At 42.3% G+C, this 23,070-nt stretch overlaps 1 protein-coding gene across 22 annotated transcripts in view; it reads left to right on the top strand.

Annotated features, from left to right (window-relative positions):
* NRXN1 (neurexin 1) overlaps window positions 1-23,070 on the top strand; it is a 1,218,662-nt gene that overhangs the window by 249,697 nt on the left and 945,895 nt on the right. For 13 of the 22 annotated variants that reach the window (XM_063123832.1, XM_063123833.1, XM_063123845.1 and 10 more), the window contains one exon: window positions 21,814-21,858. The exons of the other annotated variants lie outside the window; for them this stretch is intronic. In XM_063123832.1, coding sequence (XP_062979902.1) covers window positions 21,814-21,858 — 45 coding nt within the window. The remainder of the gene's footprint in view (window positions 1-21,813; window positions 21,859-23,070) is intronic. 22 annotated transcript variants of the gene reach the window in all.

Here is a 23,070-nt window from a genome sequence, read left to right on the forward strand (position 1 = left end):
TTCTGCCATAAATATTATTGCCATTAAATACAGTGAGACACAAAATCTTTTGCTAGTGGTAATGAAGATTTCCAATATCACTGGATAGTCTTGGCCCAATCTGAGAGCCACATCGAATATGACATTTGTCTAGTGGATTGGCCTTGCATAGATGATGATGATGATGATGATCATAACCATAATCACTGCCACCAGTACATGGTGGGTATGGGTGTGGCAAACTAGATTGGAATAGTGGCATGGGTGTGTATGTCCCATAGGTTCCATTGGACTTTTTTTTCCTTACTTTTTTTGAGAGGAAAGATGTATTGTCAATAATGTAACTGAGTACAGACAGGTTCCGGAGGGGTGCATAGATGGGAAAGGGAACAGAAAGCCTTGAGGTGGAAGTCTCAGCCACAAGCTTTTCTTTCTTTCTTTCTTTCTTTCTTTCTTTCTTTCTTTCTTTCTTTCTTTCTTTGCAGTGTTTCTATGCTGCTTCTCATGTGCACAAATCTTGAAGCAGTTTACCACACCAATATAGAATAACAGAATACAATAAATACAAAGGAACCTAGGAAGTTGCCTTATACCAACTCAGAATATTGTTCCATCTAGCCCAGTATTGGTATTGACACCACCACAGCGAGGCTTTATGTACCATAGAAGGAAAATTATTCCACAGGTCGGGTGCCACCACAGAGAAGGCCTGTCTCCATGTTGCTGCAAAATGGAAATCTGTAGGGTGTGGCCTGTACAACAGGGCCTCCCCTGAAAATCATAGTGCCCGAGGTTGGTGTAGGAAGAGGTAATTCCTTGAAGTAATCTGGTCCTGAGTTGTATAGTTTTAACATCTTAAACCTGGCTCAGTAGCAGACTGTCAATCAAGGTAAATCCTTAAGCACAGGCATAATATGCACAGGGTAAGACATTCCAGTCAGTCACCTAGGCCCTTTCTACACCTAAAGGTTATCCCAGGAAAATGGAGGGATCATCCCTGCCTGCTCCCAGGATCCCCTGTGTGGCATCTGGAAGCACAGAAATGATCCTGAGTTGATCCCGGGATATAGGGCTGGTGTAGACATGCCCCTAGTAGTCACCCACCAACCCTGCATAGAGCACAGTTTTGAGGTTACCAATGCATAGATCATAGTAGCCAGGTTATTCCTGTCCAGGAATAGGGTCAGTTGACATGCCAGCCTACATTCCTAGCTACAGAGGTCACTTGATCCTTCACTGACAGCAATGCATCCAGCAGCAAGCCCAGACTGGAACATGTCCCTTCAGGAAGAGTTCAACCTCATCCAGAGCTGGTAACTCCCCTAATTCCAGGACCTGGGAACCTCTCAGTCACGGTGCCCTTCATTTTATTGGGATTCAGTTCCAGTTTATTGGCCCTCATCCTCCCCACCATCTGCATTCAAGCACTGATCTAGGTCAAGGGGTACCAAGCTAGCTGTTTATAAGCAATGTTGTGTGTCAGAAACATCCAACCTTACAATCCCCCTACCTGCAGTCTAAAGTTGAGGAATAGTTTTACCACTTCAGCTGGTGTTTGTGCCAACTAAGCCACAAAGCTCTAGTAGAATGAGCTTTGAGATATATATATATATATATATATATATATATATATATATATATATATCTGGCACGTCTTAACATTGTGCATTAACCGAATGACCATAACGCTGAAAAGTTTAATGAAAAAGAAGAGGAATTTCAGGGAAAACATTAATTTCAAATGTAAAGATCTATAAATATATTACACGCATGACTTTCCCCCCACTAGATAAGCCTTTTAAAAAACAACATTGGTAGTCTTCTTTCTCATATTCTGGCAGTCTGTTAGCTTGTGGGCGTTATTTATTGCTTTTAGCAGTAACTTGATTTAGGACTGTTAACTATCAAGACACATTTCCCAGTTGCAATGGACAAATTGTCACAAGTCAAAGAATCTCTGCTGTCACTAAATGTAATCGGTTTGGTGTTTACTCCCATCTCACATAATACATCCGTGCAAAGTAATTACACATGATGAGGTTGTACTCCAGACAAGCAACCACCAGTAAGTTCGCACATTTTAACTTCAGTTGCCAGTTTTCTTCCAATAGATTAGGCAGATAATCAGTTCAATGTATCCCTCGGCCATATTCTAATCTTTGCATAATGTTCCTATACCTGTCAATTTAAAGACAATATTGCCTGACTGAGTGCCTATGATGATACGGGGGACCATTTCTACATGGTGGGGATATCTTTCTCCATACAGAGAGGAATAACTTTAATGCTATTCCTCTGCTTTTGGGAAAAGACTGGAGGGGGTATGCTTATATAGCAGAAGTGGGCATGTCAATTTAATTAATTTGTTTGTCCTATGCGAAATTCAAATTCTACTAATTATTTCCAAATGTACATAAATACATGTAAGGCCTTAGCTAGTCCTAAGGTTTATCCCAGGATCGTCCCGGGGTCATCCCTGCCTGCTGCCGGGATATCCTGTGTGTCTTTTACATGAACAGGGATGACCCTGGGATGATCCTGGGATAAACCTTAGGTCTAGCTAAGGCCTCAGTTAGCACATGCACATTTTTTGGAAATTGGCGATCTATTTTGTCCTCTTTTTCAGTAGTGCATGGCCTCTTTTCTCATAACGTCCAACTGGGCATCCTATGTGCTATTGCAGCAAATGCCAGTTTAGGGGAGTGATTTTAGATGAGGAAATGCCACAGGGGGAGGTCAAGTCCCCTCCTGATGTGTTATGGTCCCAGTCCAAATTGGAGCCCCCTGTAGCTGCTATTTCTCATATAAAATAAAATCCTGGAATAGATAAGCACACGGTGAACATAGAGTCTAGTCCTGGATTATTTTAGGTGCAACTTCAGTGCAATGTAGGAAAGTACAGACCCACCCACCCTAAGAAATGCATGCTTTCATTTATTTATTTAGACTTTTATTTATTTATTTATTTATTTATTTCATTGGTATCCCGCCTTTTTTCCTCCAAGGAACCCAAGGCGGCGTACATAATCCTCCTCCTCTCCATGTTATCCTCACAACAACTCTGTGAGGTAGATTGGGCTGAGAGACTGTGGCCATAGCTAGACCTAAGGTTTATCCCAGGATCATCCCAGGTTCATCCCTGCCTGAGCGCTGGATGCCCTGTGTGGCACTTAGATGAACAGGTTTGACTCCAGGACAATCCTGGGATAAACCGTAGGTCTGGCCTGTGACTGGCCCAAAGTCACCCAGTGGGTTTCCATGGCTGAGTGGGGACTAGAACCCAGATCTCCTGACTCCCAGTCCAACACCTTAGCCACTACACCACACTGGCTCTTATGGCTTATGACTTCTTGCAACCTCCTATGATGTTTAACCTAAGAAGGACTTAATCTCCTCTCATTCACTTCCCATCTCACTTTGCACAAATTTTGCAAGTCCATCTGGGCATATTGGATGAAGAAATGAGGATGTATTGGAAATAGCTGGCATGCATCACTAATATTGCACTTTAGGCATTATTTTTTCTCCTTGTGTATCTTCTGCAGTGATGCCGCTAACCTGTAATTACTTCTTATGAAATTATGTTGATCAACTGCAGGTATTATCACACAAGTATGAATACCTGCCCCTCCCCCCCAAAAAATGAAAAAGAGGTGGGAGTGGGGAGGAAAGTGCCTGGTGGCATTTCCAGGGGACTCATATACTACAGAAATTGAAGATATTACTTGCTGTATCTGCATAATTTCTAAAATGTAAAATTCAAATTTACTCCAGTCCAATCCCTGGTGTGTTTATTAATTGGTTTCTCAGGAACAGAAAAGCAATTAAGGTCTCTGCAGCTGAGATATTTTTATATGCTCATGTCAATAACGCAATGCGAATTTCTACTACGGGCGTTATTGTGTCTTTTTTATTTTTAGGTAATCTTTAACCTGCTGTCAACACTTTCATTGTAAAGAAAATGTAATGACACTGATCGTTACTTTTGGACACACTGGAAATATATATATATATATATATATATATATATATATATATATATATATAATATTTCCAGCAGAATGGACCTTTCTCCTGCACCCTCCCAAATCTGTTACAAAAGATTGTTAGACATCTGGAACAGACTTCAGGGAGGGGGTTGCAGGGGGTGCACGTGGGAGAGGAAAGGGAAGTCCCATTTTGCTAGCAGAAGACCACTTATGCATCATTGGATAATAGGTTCAGCTATTGGGTGGTATAAAAATGCAATAAATAAATAAATCCTTCATCATGTTTAGTGCAGGCCCATATCTCATCCAAACCTAAGTCTGGATCCAACCCAACGTGTTGTTTATAGTGCAGAACTTGAATCAATTACTGTAATGAGAGAGCTTTGGTTATTGGGCGGTATAGAAATGAAATAAATAAATAAATAAATAAATAATGCCACAAATTAATTCATGGATAGGCTGTTGATGTGGGGAGATAACACCAAATTTCGTTTCCTCCCCCCTCCTTTCTAATAATCCCAGAACTTGGTGTCATGCAATGAAAATGATTAGCAGTAGATTCAGGACATACACAAATAATGTACTTCTTCACACAAGGCACAATTAAATGATTGAAATTAACTGCCATAAGAAGGGGCTATGGCCACTGGGCTGGATGGCTTTAAATGGAAATAGGACAAATCCATGGTCCATCAACGGCTATTAATCATGAAAGCTAACTGAACCTCCTTGTTCAGAGGCACTATGCCACTGAATACCAGCTGCTGGACAAACAGCAAGGAAGGACTGCACTCTTCATGGCCTGCTTGTTGTTGTCCTGGAGTTAATCTGCAAGTGATGTACCACTGACCTACATCCCCCTCCACATACAGACACCGACTGTATGAAGGAGATTCCAAAGCTTGAACCAGGAAGTGTTGTGTGATCATTATGTTCTCAGAACCTTTACATCTTCGGGCACAGAAGGAAATAGGATCAAGCAAGATGGCCCCTGTGAAGCCTTTTAATTGACCAGCCTGGGTGCTAATAAAGGAGATCAGCTTTCTGCAGTTGTACCATCAATGGAACCCACTTCCTTCTGCCTACCATAATTTAAGCTCCATATGGTCAGACCTCCATCTTCCAGCCACTCTTGTCAGAGACTCCAGCCTGGAGAAAACATCCTCTTATACTAGAGTTTGGGTCTGGCTTCCACTAGAGCCATATCCAACAGGCCACTTATGCCCCTGTTGGATATGGCCCTATTGCACAAGCAGTCCTGACGGCTTGCAGCACTGTGATTTTGCACTTCCAGGGGCAACCTGAAATGAGTGGACATGCTAATTTCTGGAATGGCACCGATCAGCGGAGCTCACTAAGGCCTTAGCTAGACCTAAGGTTTATCCCGGGATCATCCCGGGGTCATCCGTGTTCATGTAAATGATATCCCGGGAGCAGGCAGGGACGACCCTGGGACGATCCCGGGATAAACCTTAGGTCTAGCTAAGGCCTAAATGGATCTCTGCTGATCTGTCTTGATCCAGAAATGAGCATTTACACCCATTTCAGACCTTTTCTAGGAAGTACTAAATCTCCTTTGGATAAGTTGTGAGCCCTGGTTGCGCAATGGAATTAGCAGGACTGAAGGGAATTGGCGCAGGTGCTCCAATGGATGGTGCCCCTTGCCTCTTCTTGGCCCTGAAAGAGAGGATTTATTAAGAATATTTATTTATGCAATTCTTTCAATCGGCCCAAAGCGCTGGGGGATTTAATCCTACAATATTTTTTCATAGACCTTACTGCTTCTGTCATCCTCTTTATCTGTAAAGAACAGTTATACCTTATCTGTTTGAGACACTCTTTGAGCACACACACACAGGCACACACATAATAGTGAAGTATATTAATCAGAAAGCAGATGGCTGGGCTCCATTTCTTACTCTTGATGTCTTCGGAATTCTTTTAAATTAACCTGTGAGTTGGGATCATGATAAGGGAGAGCTAACAGTAAGCCAACCTGCCAAAATCTTTTGAATATTAAACTCTTAGTTTGTGGCTGCTGCATGGATTTTTCCAAGGGAGAGGATGAGTCACCCAAATAGCAGTCTCTGAATTCTCGCTGTGTGAGATTCCACAGGATAGTTCCTCTTTAGCTGGGGAGAGAGATTTAACAAATGCATATTGTTCTTTCTGCCAGGGGCAGCTGCAAGCTGCTTCTAGCCAACCCTTCAGTCTGATTTCTAAACAGTAGGTGAATGCCAATTCTCTCTCTCTCTCTCTCTCTCTCTCTCTCTCTCTCTCTCTCTCTCTCTCTCTCTCACTCACACACACACACACACACACACACACACACACACCTCTTTCCAAAGCCAAAAAATATTTTGGATGGTCAATGAAAAACGTAAGCCTGAACATTTATCTAAGCTAGGAATATGTAAAATATATCTCCGCTCCCATGGATATTTTCACCTTAACACATGTCAGCTTTGGATAGTTGTAGATTTTCTTGCAATAGTTTCTCTGTGAAGTCCAAGTTGTCATCCTTGCACATGTGCGTTGTGCTTGTGGAAGAATTGTTTTTAAAGCCAGAGTTGGATGCTTAAACTCTGGGACAAGCAAATGCTCAGGGGCTTAAGCTTGCATCATGTTTCCCCATAGGGAAGGGAAGAACCTGCAATAGGCAAGTTTGCAGAGATTCTCTGAACTACACTTCATAGCTTGATTCAACTCTCTCCCATTCTCAGTTCTCATTTGCAACCTGTTTTTTTTCTCTTTTCATTTGAACAAGAAAAGTGTGCATTTTGAATAGGAAAAGTGCTTCCCCCCCCCGCCCCTGTTTCCCCCCATGAGTACTTTCCTTGCATTGACTAGCATGAAAAGATGATGATGACGATGATGATGATGATGATGGAAAAAAATGTGCATTTTAACATTTGGGAAACTGTAAACTTTTTCCCAAAAAACAAAACTCCCATTCACATTTGCATTCAGGATTGTGAGCAAGGCAAGTGTTAAAATGATTGTGAGCTGAAATAAAATGCTCATACATCCCTAGTTTCCCCACTGAGAAGCACATTGTTTTTATACTGTTGTTTTTATGTTTTTGATGGTTTTTAAGTTTTGTATACTTTTTAATGTTTACCATTTTTAACTGTTGTAAACCGCCCAGAGAGCTTCGGCTGTGGGGCGGTATATAAATGAAATAAATAAATAAATAAATAAATTTCCAAGCAGTTTTGTGGCTGCTGCAACTATTTTTCCACATTGGGGATGATGGACACATATGATGATCTTAAGGTTAAAGCTTAAAACCTGGATTTGTCAGGATTTTTGGTAACAAATCCGGGAAGGGTGTATTAAGAAATTTGAAGAAAAATCCGGATTTTCCCCATCCTCCCCACTTTAAGGGCAGGTCTACTTTAATGGGAATTAACAAAAATACTTACAGCTCTGCCGTTTTTGAAGATAAAGAGATGAAACTTGGCACCATGATAGCCCTTAAGTAGGGCTTTAGCCATGCCAAGTTTAAAGCACATCCGTTTATCCATTGATGTTTATGATTTTTTTTTTTAAGTTTGAGGTTTTAAAATTATTTATTTTAAGACTTGGGAGCTAGTGTTTTCTTTTCTTTTCAACGTAGTGGAGACTTGGGCCTAATCTACACCAAGCAGGATATTCCACTATGAAAGCGGTATATAAAAGGCAGGAGCCACACTATTATTATTATTATTATTATTATTATTATTATTATTTGCATTTTTGTACCACCCAATAGCCAAACCTCCCTGGGCGGTTCACAAAAACCTAAAACCATTCAAAGTATAAAACAAACAGTATAAAAAAAATGATATAAAATACAATATTTTACAACCACGATAAAATTGGCAGCAGTGCAGAAATCCACATTTAAAACAGCAAAGTTAAAATTAAATTTATAGACTGTTAAAATGCTAAGAGAATAATTTTGGTTGATCAATTGTTCTGGATTTGTCCTGCCCCGGTCCCTCGCTCAGCGATTTGTTAAAGCATTACTGCTTTATGGTTTTATTAAAGTGCACTGACAACTGTTGGGGCCCGTTGACACATACCACTTTCATGCCGCTTTCATAGTGCTATATCCTGCTTGGTGTAGATAAGGCCTTGGTGTCCAAAGGCAAGTAAAAGAGGTCATAATAAGTCCCACACTGTGTAGACGGCCACCTACTGAGAATTCTCTTGTTTCCCTGTGGGCCTGTCCATCCCTGCTCAGAGATGTGCTTTGGAACTTCCTTATCGTAGCAAAATGTAGATGTGGTTGGCATAGATTTGCTATAGAACTTCACCTACACTGAAGTTTCAGATTGGATGCAGATATTCCTACAAACAAGCAAAACATGGGGAATTTCAAGAGATACAAATGATTTTTGATACGAAAAGTGGCATTTGGGGGGAAGGATCCATGCATCTTCAAGATGCCAAGTTTTACTTGAAGTGAAATTTCAACCAAATATGGAAGCTTCTGCTTATTTCCTTCCTAGAAAGGAATTTCCAGGAGAAAGAGTTTCTGTTACACCTTGGAATTCTTTACATGAGTTCCTCACATCACTGGGCCAACTCCTGTTACTCTCTCCCATTTTACTTTTGCTTCCCGAAAAACTTACCATTATGAGTGGTGAGGGAGGAGAGAGCCTTAAAAAAATGTGTTAGAAATGTGCGTATTTTTCCTATCAGAAGATCATACTGTAATGAAAGAATTTGAAGATTTAATATAGTAGTGTGAGCAAAATGAAGAGATGCTGCTGATGCTGATGGTTGGGGATTTGACCAAGGAGAGGCGGAGAGCTTTGCTTCTCAACTCAGTCTTAGTTATGAAGGTTGTATTATAGTTTACATTGATTAAAAATTCGTGGAGAAGGCCTGATGTTATATTAACATTGATGAAGTGCTTGCTTGCTACATTTTGCATGCCGTTGCCATAGTGACTTCACTACAGAGTGACCCAAATTAATTTTCCACCAGCCAAACTTAGCGTCTCGACACTTTCTCATCTTGTTCTGTGGATAAGGAGGCTGGATTTTATAGATGCACCACAATAAAGAAGAAATAATGTGCACATTCTCTTTGATGGAGAGAGATACACTTTTTTTAAAAAAATGTTTTGGTTTTTTTTAAGATTAAAAAAATAAGAATCACTTCTTCAGATTTCTAAAGGCCTAGCTTTATTTCTTGATGCCTAGACTGTAATGACCAAGTTTCTTTTGTTCAAGTAGATCTAAACATATAATTGGAGGGACATGTCGTTAAATCACATACTGGAATTTTTCCCTGCTATCCTTGTGGTGTGTGTGTGTGTGTGTGTGTGTGTGTGTGTGTGTAAACAATTCCGTGAATAATTCGGACATGAAGAAGTAGAAGGTTTCACCTTTCCTTTTACTTGGTTAATTATAGGAGGGAATAAAAGATGGGGATATGAGCATTGAGCTTTCAGCAACTCTGTAATTTCTGGAGAATGCCTACCTGTGTTTTTGTGAACAAGCAGGCCTTTATGGAGCTCAAGAAACAATGTCAAAGATTCCTGAGCGATTTGTATAATCAGTTAAGCAAGTACAATAAATAGTTCAACTTAATTTGTGTGCAATTGTTCTTTTTTTATTTTCATCTCAATCCATAATCATGTTCATTTTATCTGTGTAGTCCAGCTTTCTGCTCACCAGAGCCCTCAAAATTTTAAAAAAGAAAGAAAGAAAAACATGATAAACCAACAAACAAAAGCAACAACAACAAAAATAAAAATAAATAAATAAAAAAGAATGTATTTTTGAGCTCCGGTTCTGCAAAGAAAACTTTTAGTTTGGAGTTTTGGGGGGAAATTGTGCAAAATTTGGAATGGAAGGACTTATTGCTTGGAGCACCATTCCCCCCCCCCCCAAAGTCCTATCGAAGTGACATTATAGCCCTATTTAGGCATTCGAAATCTGTGTAGAATCAACACACAAGGCGAATGAGTGCTCTAGCCCTACCACCTTCTCATGCCTTCCTGTCGCTCTCGGTGATGGTCTGAAGATGAGCACCTTCTGGAAAATCCAGGTGCTTAGTCACATGGACTACCATGGAAACAGAAGGGACCATCACTCTAGATGAGTACAGGGCAATGGAAATCACTCAGGGGGGTTAGAGTGCTCCTTCTCATCACAAGCATAGGTGTGCGCAAGGGGTGTGCCGAGGCACACCCTAATGTCTCAAGCAATAAGTGCTGAATTGAGAGGGCCATTGAGAAGGGATCCATGTAGGTGTTGTACCATGTCGTACAGCATTGTTCAGCCTGCTTTTTGGCTGTTGTGCTGCTGATGTGCTAAAGCATGATCTGATTCTGTCCCGGTGGTGGAAATTTCCAGTGACTAGGTGAAAGCAAACAAAATCTGTATCCAGGATTAGAAAGCAAAGGAACTTTTAATGCACAGTGTGGTATCAGGCACTGTGATGGAGCTGGGGTTTGCACTATGCTCAGAATGTGAGATAGGTTGTGGTCTGCCTGTTGAGTATTTTGAAGTCTCACCTGCTCTGCAGGCAGAGAAAGCTAGAGGTGATCACAGTCCATAATGCAGGGAAGGAGAAGAAACTCTCTGGCTTTCTCTGTCCATTGTTTATCTCGGCTTCTCTCTCTTTTGAATGACTAATTTCCCCTGGGGGGAAGGGGAAGCAGGTGCCCAACAGCTTCCCTTTTGCGGTGTGTATGGCTGCAGCTCTCTCCTGCCTCCCCTGCTTGTAAATGGAGAAGCCTTCTGAATTGTCATCAAACAGAGCTGGACTACTCTCAGATGAGGGTAACACAAGTAGGACCTGCCACAAAAAGTTGCAGCACAGAGTGTTCCTGTTCAAACCATTCCAGAAAACCATCTCTTTCAGGATGCACCATTTCATAGAATCATAGAATAGTAAAGTTGGAAAGGGCCTATAAGGCCATCGAGTCCAACCCCCTGCTCAATGCAGGAATCCACCTTAAAGCATACCCAACAGATGGTTGTCAGTGCACTTCAACACCGCTATAAAGCAGTAGTGTGGCTCCTGCCTTTTATATCTCCCTTTCATACCACTTCCATAGTGCTATATCCTGCCTGGTGTAGATTAGGCCAAGTACTGACATTCTAGAACTGATTTCGCTATTGAAAGTATGAACTGGAACAAAATGTTGCAGTGTGGAATGGATATGTTCACTGTTCCATTTAGTCAAGCATGCCCTTACGCCTGATATTTAATACTATTCTCCCTCCCACCCAATTTTCCACACACACACCCTCACTGTTTAGTCTGCATTCTGTGGTCCCTGAGCAGTAGGGATGTACAGGAATGTCATTGTTCGCAAGTCATGTGAACATGACCCTTTCGCAACCCCAAATGTGAGAGAAGTGTTAGCAAATTCCTGAATTTGTGGTCACATTTGAAAAATGAGTATTTCTGGAAAACGTGAACTTTGAAATGCGTATTTCCCCATATATATCCATTTCCACACTTTAGTCAATGGGGAAGTGAAATAGAATCATAGAATCATAGAATAGCAGAGTTGGAAGGGGCCTACAAGGCCATCGAGTCCAACCCCCTGCTCAATGCAGGAATCCACCCTAAAGCATCCCCGACAGATGCTTGTCCATATACGTATATTTTCCCCATTCAAAAGAGCAAAATACAAAACAAAACAACACACCTGGTAATAACCAGATACAGAAGTTGCCAAAAGGTAAACTTGAATTTTTGGAGAATTTAGGCTAGCTTGAAGAACACTGGTTCTTCTATCCTTGCTATTATGGGGAAATCATGTGACTTGTGCCTCCCATGTAGTTCCCAGTTCATGTGTTATAATTGATCAGGAAAGCAAAGAATATGTTGTTGTTGTTGTTGTTGTTGTTGTTGTTGTTATTATTATTATTATTATTATTAAGTATATTACCATATTTATTTATAGTGAACTCAGTTCTCTGAGTGCCATTTGTTATCTAGCCAATGTGGCATAAGTCATGCACATGAAGGAGATATCATCAGGCTTGGGGGAACCCCATGATTTGCAGAAGAAGGAAGGAACAATATATATCTTGCAGGAACAAAATCTTGCACACTGTCTTTATTGCAGGCATAAGTTCATGCCCATATAAGATGACTGGAAACTATACACTTTCTACCCCAAAATGTGTGTTCAGATGACACACTAAGGCACTATAGTTAAGCATTTTGAGCGAAACATTATGACTTAACATGTTGTGTGAACCATAACTTAGCATGTCATGTGTGAATCATTCCTAACCATGGTGGCTACATAACCACGGTTTAAACACGCTCATTCACCATTTGCTTCAATGGCCTAACCATGGCTTAGTGTGTCGTCTGAACAGGCCCAATGTAAGATTCCTGAATACAGTAAGAATCATAAGCATTTTGTGCTGGGACCATAGTACCCTGAACTGCTATGTTCCCCTAAATGACAATGATATATGAGCAATATCAGCCTGCATTGATGAATAAACCACTCAAAGTCTCTGACACATGCTTGAGATTTATCATGTCACTCTCCCTCCCACCTTCCATCTCCAAGATACAGGTTTTATGCTAAAAATGGAGGCCAAACCTTAACCATATTAAGGCTGGCAGGTAGAGAAGTAATGAGATTTCTTGCAAATGACACTTGAGGACAGCTTATCTGTGATTACTGAAATAGCTGAGAAATTAAGTAATTGCTGTTGGCACTGATGGATAAACTTGAGAGTTTGGAATTGAACGTTGATGTTAAAATGGTTGCACAGACTTCACTGTGGCTATTCTGCTTATGGTTGGTTGCCCGGCTGGCTTGTTGTTTTGATGGATTACCCTCCCAACACACAAGGGCTAAAAGCACATAAAAATCTTTACATACTTTGCTAGGTCAGCCCAAAGGTCCATCTACTCCAGCCCTCTCTCTCTAAAAATGGTCCACCAGATGCCTCTGGCAAGCTCACAAGCAGGGGATGATGGAGATGTCCATCACCTGCTGTTTATTAAGGAGTCTGATCATTGTGGGAGAATAAACTTAGTCTGAATATGGAGCAAGCGAAAAGCTGTTCCTAGGCCTATCCTTTGTGGATTCTTCCAATCCTCATTTAAAGCCATCTATGCTGACATGGCATCTTGGGGCAATGAATTCCATAAGCAGTTTTTATGTGGCATCAAGAAATATTTTATTTTGTTTGACCTGAATGTACTGCTGAACCCTCAGCATAACGTTCTTCTATACAAGTAGGGTGACCATATGGAAAGGAGGACAGGGCTCCTGTATCTTTAACAGTTGCATAGAAAAGGGAATTTCAGCAGGTGTCGTTTGTATATATGGAGAACTTGGTGAAATTCCCTCTTCATCACCACAGTGAAAGCTGCAAGAGCTATACTGCTACAGTGACCAGATACAAAAGTGGGGACAACAGCCATTATTAGCCTGATGGGCCCTACCTAACAGCCTCTTCAAAGCATGGCTCCCTCTCTTCCTCCCTGTATGCACTGTGGGCCTATCTTGGTCACCCCCTTGGGGCCTGAGTAGGAATTTTGGGCTGGTAGGGGTGGGCACCATTAGGATAAACAGGGATGGTGATCATTTTGAGACACTGTTTCGGTGACAGGTGATGCCAGAGGCCTCCTGCTGAGGCTTTTGCATTCCCAGGGAGGGAGGGATTTGGGTTACCTGTGAGGCCAACTCACCTCACCCACCCAGTGTTTCATGGCCTGTGAGACATGGGAAGGCCTCACTTCCACAAATGGGGCAGTCCTGAGGAGTGATGATCTTACAGATACCACTCAACAGGCATAGAATGTTTTACCCGATCTAAGGCTTGGCTACTTGGCAGTGTAGATTAGTGGCCTGCCCTGTTTTCCCTTTGCAGATTTGAACTAATTGTGGCCCTGATTTTTCGCCATACAGATGTGTCTCATCTCTTTATTCCCCACTCTCTTTTCACACGCTGCTTCCCTTCCATGGCAAACAATGGGAAGGAAATAAGAAATGTTTGTCTTTTGAAAAAGGGAATCAGAAAAGGCGGGAAAGAAGGGGGAAAAACACTCTTTCCTCTCAGGATGAGGGAAAATCTATCTTTCTCATGAGAACTGCATTTGCCTGTCAGGGTTATATGGAGCTTAGACAGGGAAGGCATGAACTTTTAGTAAAAAGGTGTTAAGCAATTAAAAATGTAAATGAACTACTTGCTTCCTCTTGGCATGCACTAATGTCTTTATACTCCATAATACCTTGTTCCAGAAAGCCTCATAAACATACTGTTGACACTGAAATGTTAATAATGTCAGAAGAAGACAGATTACTTAGCGTGAAGGATGTGGTCTCAAGTATGACCTTTTCAAAAGCTTATCATGACACCGTGAGGTACAATACCTTTGGCTGGATGCTTCATAGAAGTTTATACAAAGGCTTTCAAGGATTTACAACAGCATTTTAATATATTTTAAATTGTGCAGTGAGGTGGAATTCTTTCCAGGTCTGAGATGTTAAGAAGCAAAGACTCGTGCACCATTCCCATTCTACTGTGAACTGCACCTGACTTGGAATAGGATTTCTTGGAGACTATATAGATTCATTTCCTTAAAACCCAAGGCTCCAATCCAACAAAGCATATAGGGATACTGATCATCTGTTCTCATGGTGCAGGATGCCTGCATCTTAAAGAACATCTCTGAAGATTAGGAGAGGACTGGACTCCAGAACCACCAGAGGAAGCAGTCCACAAAGGAACACAGGGAGCTGTCACAGGGAGCCAGTCCATGGGTCCATCTAGCTCAGTATTGTCTACACTGACTCCATGGTTCCAAACAGGAGCCTTTCCCAGCCCTATCTGGAGATAAGGATAGCTGTTGTGGGGAAATCCAGCCTTTTGGGGGTTCTTCCAATTTCCCCAGAGCCCCCGGCTCAGCTTGCTTTTGTGAGCTTAACCATGGCCTTTTCTCTAAAATCTGGACACTTGATTGGTTCCCTTGCTAAAATCGCCATCTCCCCAGGTTCCCCAACGTGGTGCCCATAGTCCCCATTTGCGCAAACTGCTATTGTTATTTACTTAATTTGCACAAATTTCAGCTGTAAATTGCACAGATGATGGCTACTATTTCAGCAAAATTGCATAATTGACAGTTGAATTTTTCACAAAGTACATGAATGTGCACAAGTTATGGCCGCAATTTGCACAAATGTGTTTTTTTTTCTTTTTCTTTTCTTTTTAAATCCTCAAACAACAAAAACATGCAGAAATTTTGCCAGCTGGCCCAAATCGTTACGTACCGAGCCAGGCCAGCTGACACAAGATGGAATTAAGTCCTGGGGGGCGAGCCAATGCTTCACCCCACAACCGGATTCCTCTGACACCCCTACCTGGAGATGCCAGGGAGTGTTTCTTCAGAAGTCATAGATTCCCAGTGGGACACCCATAGCTCAATTTACCTGCACTGATATTTCCTGCAGGTTTCTTGCCATGATGTGTGAATGCTTTGTGAGAATGCCGTTTGTTGTTTTCCCTAAACATTCCTCAAACTTCCATTTTGATGAGATTGGGGTATTGATCAAAAATTGAACATTTAAGTTCTTTGGGTAGATGATGCCATCTTGCCTCCATAGCATGTTACTTTTTTTTATTATTAATTCCTCTTGAAATTATATCCCTTATTACTTCTTGTAGACACAATTTCTCAAATGCATTGTCAGGAAAAGAAATGGTCTAGCCTTGGGTATGCCTCCAGCATCTTCTGTAGTGAAAATGGATGAAATACTTTTAGCTTCTCTGCACGGTCTTGCAACGCCCTGCCTGCCCACTCCCCGAAAGTGCTCCCTTTACACCTTTGTCATCTAGCATCATTGTCATGTAGACACCCTTCTAAAAGGGATATTTTTGGCTTCATTGCAATGTCACTCTCATGAGAAATTAAGCAAGGTTATCAAAGGTCAACAACTGAGCTGAATGCCTTTTCCCATGCATTGTGCTAGAATTTTGCATTATTGATGCCATTGACAGTGGTCCCAAGTGGTGGATAATTTAAGGCGCTCTCAAAATGCAAAAGCTGTGTAGGTGTTGCTATCACTTCCCAAGACTTTGTAGGAGGAGGATGGTACCCTTTAGAGTCATAGCTTTAAAGACCTGCATATTCATTTGTTTCTGGCAACCCAACTGAATTCTCTAAGAGCACGTGATGAAACTACATTTGAAAGCTAAGCAGGGATGATCTTGATCACTGCTCTGAACACAAGAATCTAAGCCAAGGGTGTCCATTTACCCTATATCGCAGAGGACACACCTCTATTTGAACGGCTATCAGAGAACAGTCCAAAATTTGAAGCTGTCCTCTATTTGAAGGGCTGTCCAGTTCAAATCCAGCTTAAAGAGAAACCACTATAAGAAGTGGGAGCAGAGTTCTTGAAATTGCCCATCAGCCATGCCTGCACAGCAGGCTGAGTAAGCACACTGGTCACCTGCTCAATTTAGGGATGGGCAAACTCACCCGGGTCCAATTCGTTGAACCACCTAACAGGTGCATGCACATACCCCTCCCTGCTATTCACCCATTCCATGCCTTGAAAAAGTTTAGCAAGTTCCTGCTTTACTGTGTTGAGGCCATAATTAGGGGGTGGGACTGGGAGAGATTTGCTTTTTTATTATTTATTGTATTAGCACTAGAGCAATAAAACCACAGGAATATGAAGGAAGGTGAGAAAGAGTTTGTTCACTGGAGAGTAAAAAATGTCTGGTTTAGCAGGCTCCCTCTGGCTACAGATTTTTATTTCTCCACTCCACCGACCTTGTCCCTGGGAAGTATGTGGCTTTCATTATAGTTAATGCATGAGATTGGAGCCACTTCATCTCTTTTTGATTTGTTTCAGTAACGGCAATCAAGAAAATGTGGACTACATTTCTAATAAAATCTTTGCCCTGCCACTCATGCCATGTAACATGTGTGCGTCTGTCTTCCTACCAGGGAGAGGGAGAGAGGTCTAATTTCTTCATTATCAGTGGAGGCAGCAGGGGGCTCGTCCTTCCATGCCTAAACAGATTCTTTTTAAGCAAAAGCAGTAAAACATTACTCCTACAAAAAGAAAGAAAAAAGGGAGAAAAACGGAAGTTTATAAAATCAAATAAATATTATGTCAATGGTATGTGCTCCTAGGAAAGAGTGTATAGGATTGCAGCCTTACTACATTTATGTATCATATTTCTCTAAATGAACTCCCAGCAGTGAACAAAAAAGGAATGAGGCAAACAAGGATATTCAGGTACTTGTTTGTACATACTGGGCGCTAACCCATGGTTAGGCCACTAATCCTTTTGCAGCAAATGGTTAGTGAGCATATTTGAACCCTGGTTATGTAGGCACCATGGTTAGGAATAATTCACACAACATGCTAAATCATTGTTCACACTACACGCGTAAGCCATAATGTTTAGCTCAAAATGCTTAACCACTGTGGCTTAGTGTGTCGTCTGAAGAAGGTTATTGCAAGATAATTGTTATAATAACCAGGTGGGATGACATGGATACTGGAGGGGAAGAGTCAATGACGGTTGGAGGACTCTCCAGAATGGTGTGGGATGTGGCATCGGAAGCTACAGTTGGAGGGATAATTGATGGAAATCGGACAGGGGCATGATGTATAAGAGGAAATTTACTTGTACACCCTGATTTCTGCTGATTACCCCTCCCACTGGCTGGGCCTGACCTCTGCGAGGAGAGCAAGAGGCTTCAGAGGAAAGAAGGGGCAAGGAAAGCCCCATCACATGAGAGACGTTCTGCTCTCACAGTTCTGGATCCAAGCCAATGTCTTTATGAAATCATCCTGACTTCATTTGGGAAGGTACTAAGCTGGGGACAAGACTGAGCGTTCGACCCATTCACTTGTTAATTTCTTGAGCTAACTGCTTTCCCAAATCAAATGAGACACATATGGCAAAAAAGGACCCTGTGCTTCACAGTCTGGGCAATGTAATGAAAAATGTTTCATGTGGTACATCTTGGATCTTGAGAAGAGTGAGGCATCAGTGGTGTGTGGATTTCTAATGCTCCTTTCATTTTAGGAGATAGAGTTTTCATGGTTTGTATCAAATAGCAGACCATACTGTATAGTGCATCCAATGTCAGTTTTCCACTTTTCCTCCACAGTTTTCTACAGAATAGTGATTAAAGTGATATAGACCCAGTAAGCCTATTTACACCAGTTGCTGGGGAACATGGGCAATAGGGTGCTTTTGCACCCATGTCCTGCTTGTGGGTTCCTGGTTGACAGCTGGCTGGCCACTGTATGAACAGAGTGCAGGACTAGCTGGACCCTTGGTCTGATCCAGCAGGGCACTTATGTTCTAATAAATATTGGAAACCAGTCCTTTAGATTTACATAGACCATAGCTAGACCTAAGGTTTATCCCTGGATCGTCCAGGGGTCAAACCTGTTCATCTAGGTGACACACAGGGGATCCAGTGCTCAGGCAGGGGCGAACCCTGGATGATCCCAGGATAAACCTTAGGTCTAGCTGTGGCCTTAGAGTATGCATTAACAGGGTCCCCCACCCCATTTAGTGAAGAGCTGCAGTATAACCGTGGCATTTGTATTTGATTTGATTGATGTGGAACCAATTTACTTTTATGGCACTCAATCATAGACAGTTACTAGAAAGTTGTTGGGCATATTAAAAAATAAATTAAAAAGCCCTAGTTTTATATTAGTCTTGGAGGTTCCATTCGTTGAATTGTTCACATTTGTGAGCTTCCTGGGTGTGGATGTGGGTGTGATTACAAACAGAAATAGTGGCAAATGAAGGGCAGCTAATTCAGAAGCCCATGTCTGCTGTATCGAGAAAATGGTTTTCAAAAAACCGAGTTGTGTATAATTGGAAGGGAGAAAGGCCACCACTTTTGCAGACAGATTTTGTATTTTTGCTCTGCAGTAAGTTAATAAGTTGTCAGAACTGGAAGGCATCATATGCCTTTGATAAATTGGTCAATGGCTACTAATCATGTTGGCTGTATGCTGCCTCCAGGATTAGAGGTCGCTTGCCTTGGATACCAGTTACGATAGAGCAACAGCAGGAGAGGGCTATTGCACTTACGTCCTGCTTGTGGTCTTCGCATGGGCGTCTGTTTGGCCACTGTGGGAGCAGAATGCTGGACTAGATATGTGCTTGTTCTGATCCAGAAAGGTTCTCCTTATGTTTACGTTGGGTACGACCATTCCTCTCCCTCTTCCGACATTTCTGTACATTGTACTTTTATTTAGAGGATCATCAGACAGGGGCGAATCGCTTTTCTCTCCCATCGCTTTGGTAGGGTGACCATATGAAAAGGAGGACAGGGCTCCTGTATCTTTAACAGTTGCCTAGAGAAGGGAATTTCAGCAGGTATCATTTGTATATATGGGGATCCTGGTGAAATTCCCTCTTCATCACCACAGTTAAAGCTGCAGGAGACCTGCCCTCTTGACCAGATACAAACAAGGGCAGGGCTCCTGCAGCTTTAACTGTGGTGATGAAGAGGGAATTTCACCAGGTGCTGCATGCATACAAATGACACCTGCTGAACTTCCCTTTTCTATGCAACTGTTAAAGATACAGGAGCCCTGTCCTCCTTTTCATATGGCCACCCTAGCTTTGGCCTCCTGCTGCTTTCCCACAATAGGGATGAGCAGCTTCCTCTTTCTTCACATAGGTAAGAAAGAGGATGTGAGCAACGGCCACGTGGCCCATTCAGCGGGTGTTTTTTATCGCCTGGCTTCTTTTGCACAAAGCAGGAAATGGTGACAAGTCTCATTATAGCCCAAACTCCTAGATTTTCTGGGTCTTATTTTGTGACAGATAAAAGAGCAGAAGGAGCGGGAGATGGGCGGGAGGATCGCTGAGTCATCAAAATGTCCCGTGGAGAACTGTGAGACACTCATCTCACTCATCTGAAGGAGCTCTTAATCTGGACATGCCATTCAAATTCCCATCCGCGGTATTATATTGTATCTAGAAAAGAAAGTTGAATTTGGAAAGAGCCGCCTAACTATATCAAATTGCAGCGTTCCCATCGCTTAAAATCGCTGAATTATTGCTTTGCGTTTCTTCAGAAGTTACTTTTTCAGAGTCTGAGATAATGGATTTTAGGGATATTGGCCACTAGACATTGAATTCACTGTTCACAAAGAGAAATCTCACTTATACATGGTACATATTCCTGTTCTGATATATTTAGATGTAACACTTCAGGTTTTTTTTTTTCCAAGTTGATTTTCTGCCCAGCAGCATCAGCTTCCTATTCTTTAAATAATTTAAATCATTCAGAAATTTCATAGTAAATTCAGTGGTGTATATGTCAAATAAATAAATGCTTGCCTGGGATATATCATTTGCCAGAAGTTTATAGCACGGGTGTGGCCATTCACCATAAGACCTTAGAAGGAAGCAGCAGGGCTCAGAGGGATCGAGGTGATTTTTTGGCTCTTTGTTTTAAATGTTTTAAATGTTTTCCCTCTAGACGAGCCGTTTAACCTGTCAAGAGAGGGTGCTCTGGTGGGGGCTGGTCTGGGTTTGGAGAGGCCATAGGATTCCTCATATCTTGTCCTTTCTGTTCCTCCCCCCTGCCCTCCCTGCCCTCTTTTCCCTCCCTTCAAGTCCGCATTTGTAACTTCAGGAAGCAGCCAGGGTAGTTCCTTCCGTGGCAGCTGTAAGAAGGCAGGGGAGTGGATCAGAACTCAGAGCCCACACACTCCTGAGGTCATAGCAGTGCCTGTTGTCTTCGGTGGGGGACTTCAAATTCATCTACGGTTCCTGGGATGCTCTGCCAGGGACCGTAGAATTGCTCTCTTGATTAGAGTATTATCTTAGATTATCTTGCGAAAGGCCTGATAAATGTAGCCCATAATAGTGGGAATCGCAGGCAGCCTTTTCCAGTAATTGCACATATGATGAGTCATATGAAGTTGTATGTATAGTAGCCACACTTGATTGTTGTAACTGAGTAATTGCATGCATAAATGTTGGTCCTACACCCATTTCAATTTGTCAAAGGCTGTTTGAGTATCTACGGATAGAATGTTGTATGGCATATGGTTATATTACTGTAATGAAATGCCTTTGGCAGCCTAGAAACCGAATCAGTGAGCTCTTTATGTGGTGTAAATACAATTTAGTCTTTATTGACCAACCTAGGGGCTATCTACCTGTGGGGAAAGCCCCATGGTGGCTATAGATCTGCACCCCGCCGATTAGACAATGGAGGTGCAGCTTCCCCGCAATGCTCCGATTTGAAAAAGCTGTGGAATTACCCTGACTTTTTAAAGTGAACTACGTCAACAGAGGGCTTCTGCCATATAATGTCACTCCTCAACTAATCCGGGGCCAACCTGGGGGTGGAGCCTGGTGGAAGGCAACCAGTGATTGGTCGCCTTCTACCAGGAAGAGGGTAGAAGTGCCCCCCCCCCCCCGGATCCAGATGGCCTCCCAGAAAACTCACGCTCCCTCCTCAGCATCGGGATTACCTGATGCCGTCCTGGGAGAAGGAAAATGCAGGGTTGAGGAGGGAGGCGGAGGGAGGCGGAGCCAACCCAGTGCCGTAAAGACACCCCCCCCCAAAGTCAATTGGCATTGGCAAGAACTGCAGGGGAAACTTCAGAATTTTGGTTTAATAAAACAAATGGTCTGGATGATCCTGTGGACATGAGAGCAGTTTGACATCAGGCCTCCGTGATGGAACCCTTTAAGCAAACTGTTGAAAACCAATGCTAAGTGTTAGCAGAAAGGACTTGAATTGCCCCACCTCTGCCCTGGCAAAAGCCATCGAGGCTTGGGGCTTTGTGAATTTTTAGCTAAGTAATTAGTTGTTTGATTTCGTTTTCTGTTATCTCTTGATTTAGAAATTGCTGCTTTTTTTGCAAAGCCTGAACCCCGACCCTATCCTGGTAAGTAGGCAATTCTGTTTCTTTGGGTTGGTCTGTGGTATATACAAGAATCCATAAATGAACTTGACACGCTTGCAATCCCACAAAGCTGGTTCTGTTTAGGTTCTCCCAAGCACACTGAACTGGGGTTGTATTCCTGCCCTCCTCCCATCCCACTTCTTCCCTTCCCGGCAACAGTCCATGCTGAGTGTGGAAGGTCCACGGCCTTCTCTCTTTCTAGCATGGCCAGTGCTCAGTGCACATGCCACCTCTGCCTGGCCCTGCCTCTCCCAGACCTGCCAAGCAGAGTGGAAGCAGCCTCTTCCCAACTTCCAGTTGAGCAGCTCATGATCTTTCATGTGGCGCTGCAATCAGAGAGCGTTTCCAAAGTACCGTGCAACAAAGACAATCTCCTGCCCTTCCCCTAAGTTTGGAGACAGACAAGGGGGCTGCCCAAGGTTTCATGTTGTACATCAGAGTTGTCTCCTCCAGTGTTCAGCATGATGCCAGAGACAAGATGGTGTCCTTCCACAGCAGGGTCCTGGCAAGCATAATTTTTGGCTGGTTACAGGACTAGCCAAAATTTGTGGACCCCTGGCTATATAACTGTGCACGGAATTCAACGCCGTTCTTTGTGATGTTTATGGTGTAATGTAATCATTTGGTGTTTTATAACTGTTTGTGTCATTTGCAGATACTGATATTTTGTAGCCAGTTTGCATTTTAATCAGTTAGGCAGCCAGTTAGATTTCTTAGTTCCAAATGTATAATACGATTGGTTTATATACATTGTTACCTAATGTGTTTTATCAATGCAAAGGAATTCCAGTGTCTTCCCTTTTCTCTAAAACGATTATTTAAACTCTGCTGCTATAAATTATTGTATGGTTTTACAAACACACACTTGCTAATCTGTGCGAGCAAATGTATCTAGCAATGTTATGTTGCTGTTTTCTGTTGGCATTTCCTTCACCAATAAGCAAAGCTCTTGAAACAGCCTTCATTGTATCCTGTATTACATCCTGAGCTAAGCCTGGGGTATTTTACTTTAAAATACTCGTTTTCTCTACCTATTTTATCTGCCATCTTCCTCCCCTGTCCCTCCCCAACCTTAGTGTTTATTCCCAAGGTACTGAAGGTTGGTTGTGTTACATAGATTTGCATAGCGACTATAACTGGGAAATGGTCAGAGGTAGTTATTGATCCTGTGCTAGAATCAACAATCACCTGGGA

The sequence above is a fragment of the Elgaria multicarinata genome, chromosome 4 (genome assembly GCF_023053635.1).
Source record: "Elgaria multicarinata webbii isolate HBS135686 ecotype San Diego chromosome 4, rElgMul1.1.pri, whole genome shotgun sequence".
NCBI classification, from domain to species: Eukaryota; Metazoa; Chordata; class Lepidosauria; order Squamata; family Anguidae; genus Elgaria; species Elgaria multicarinata.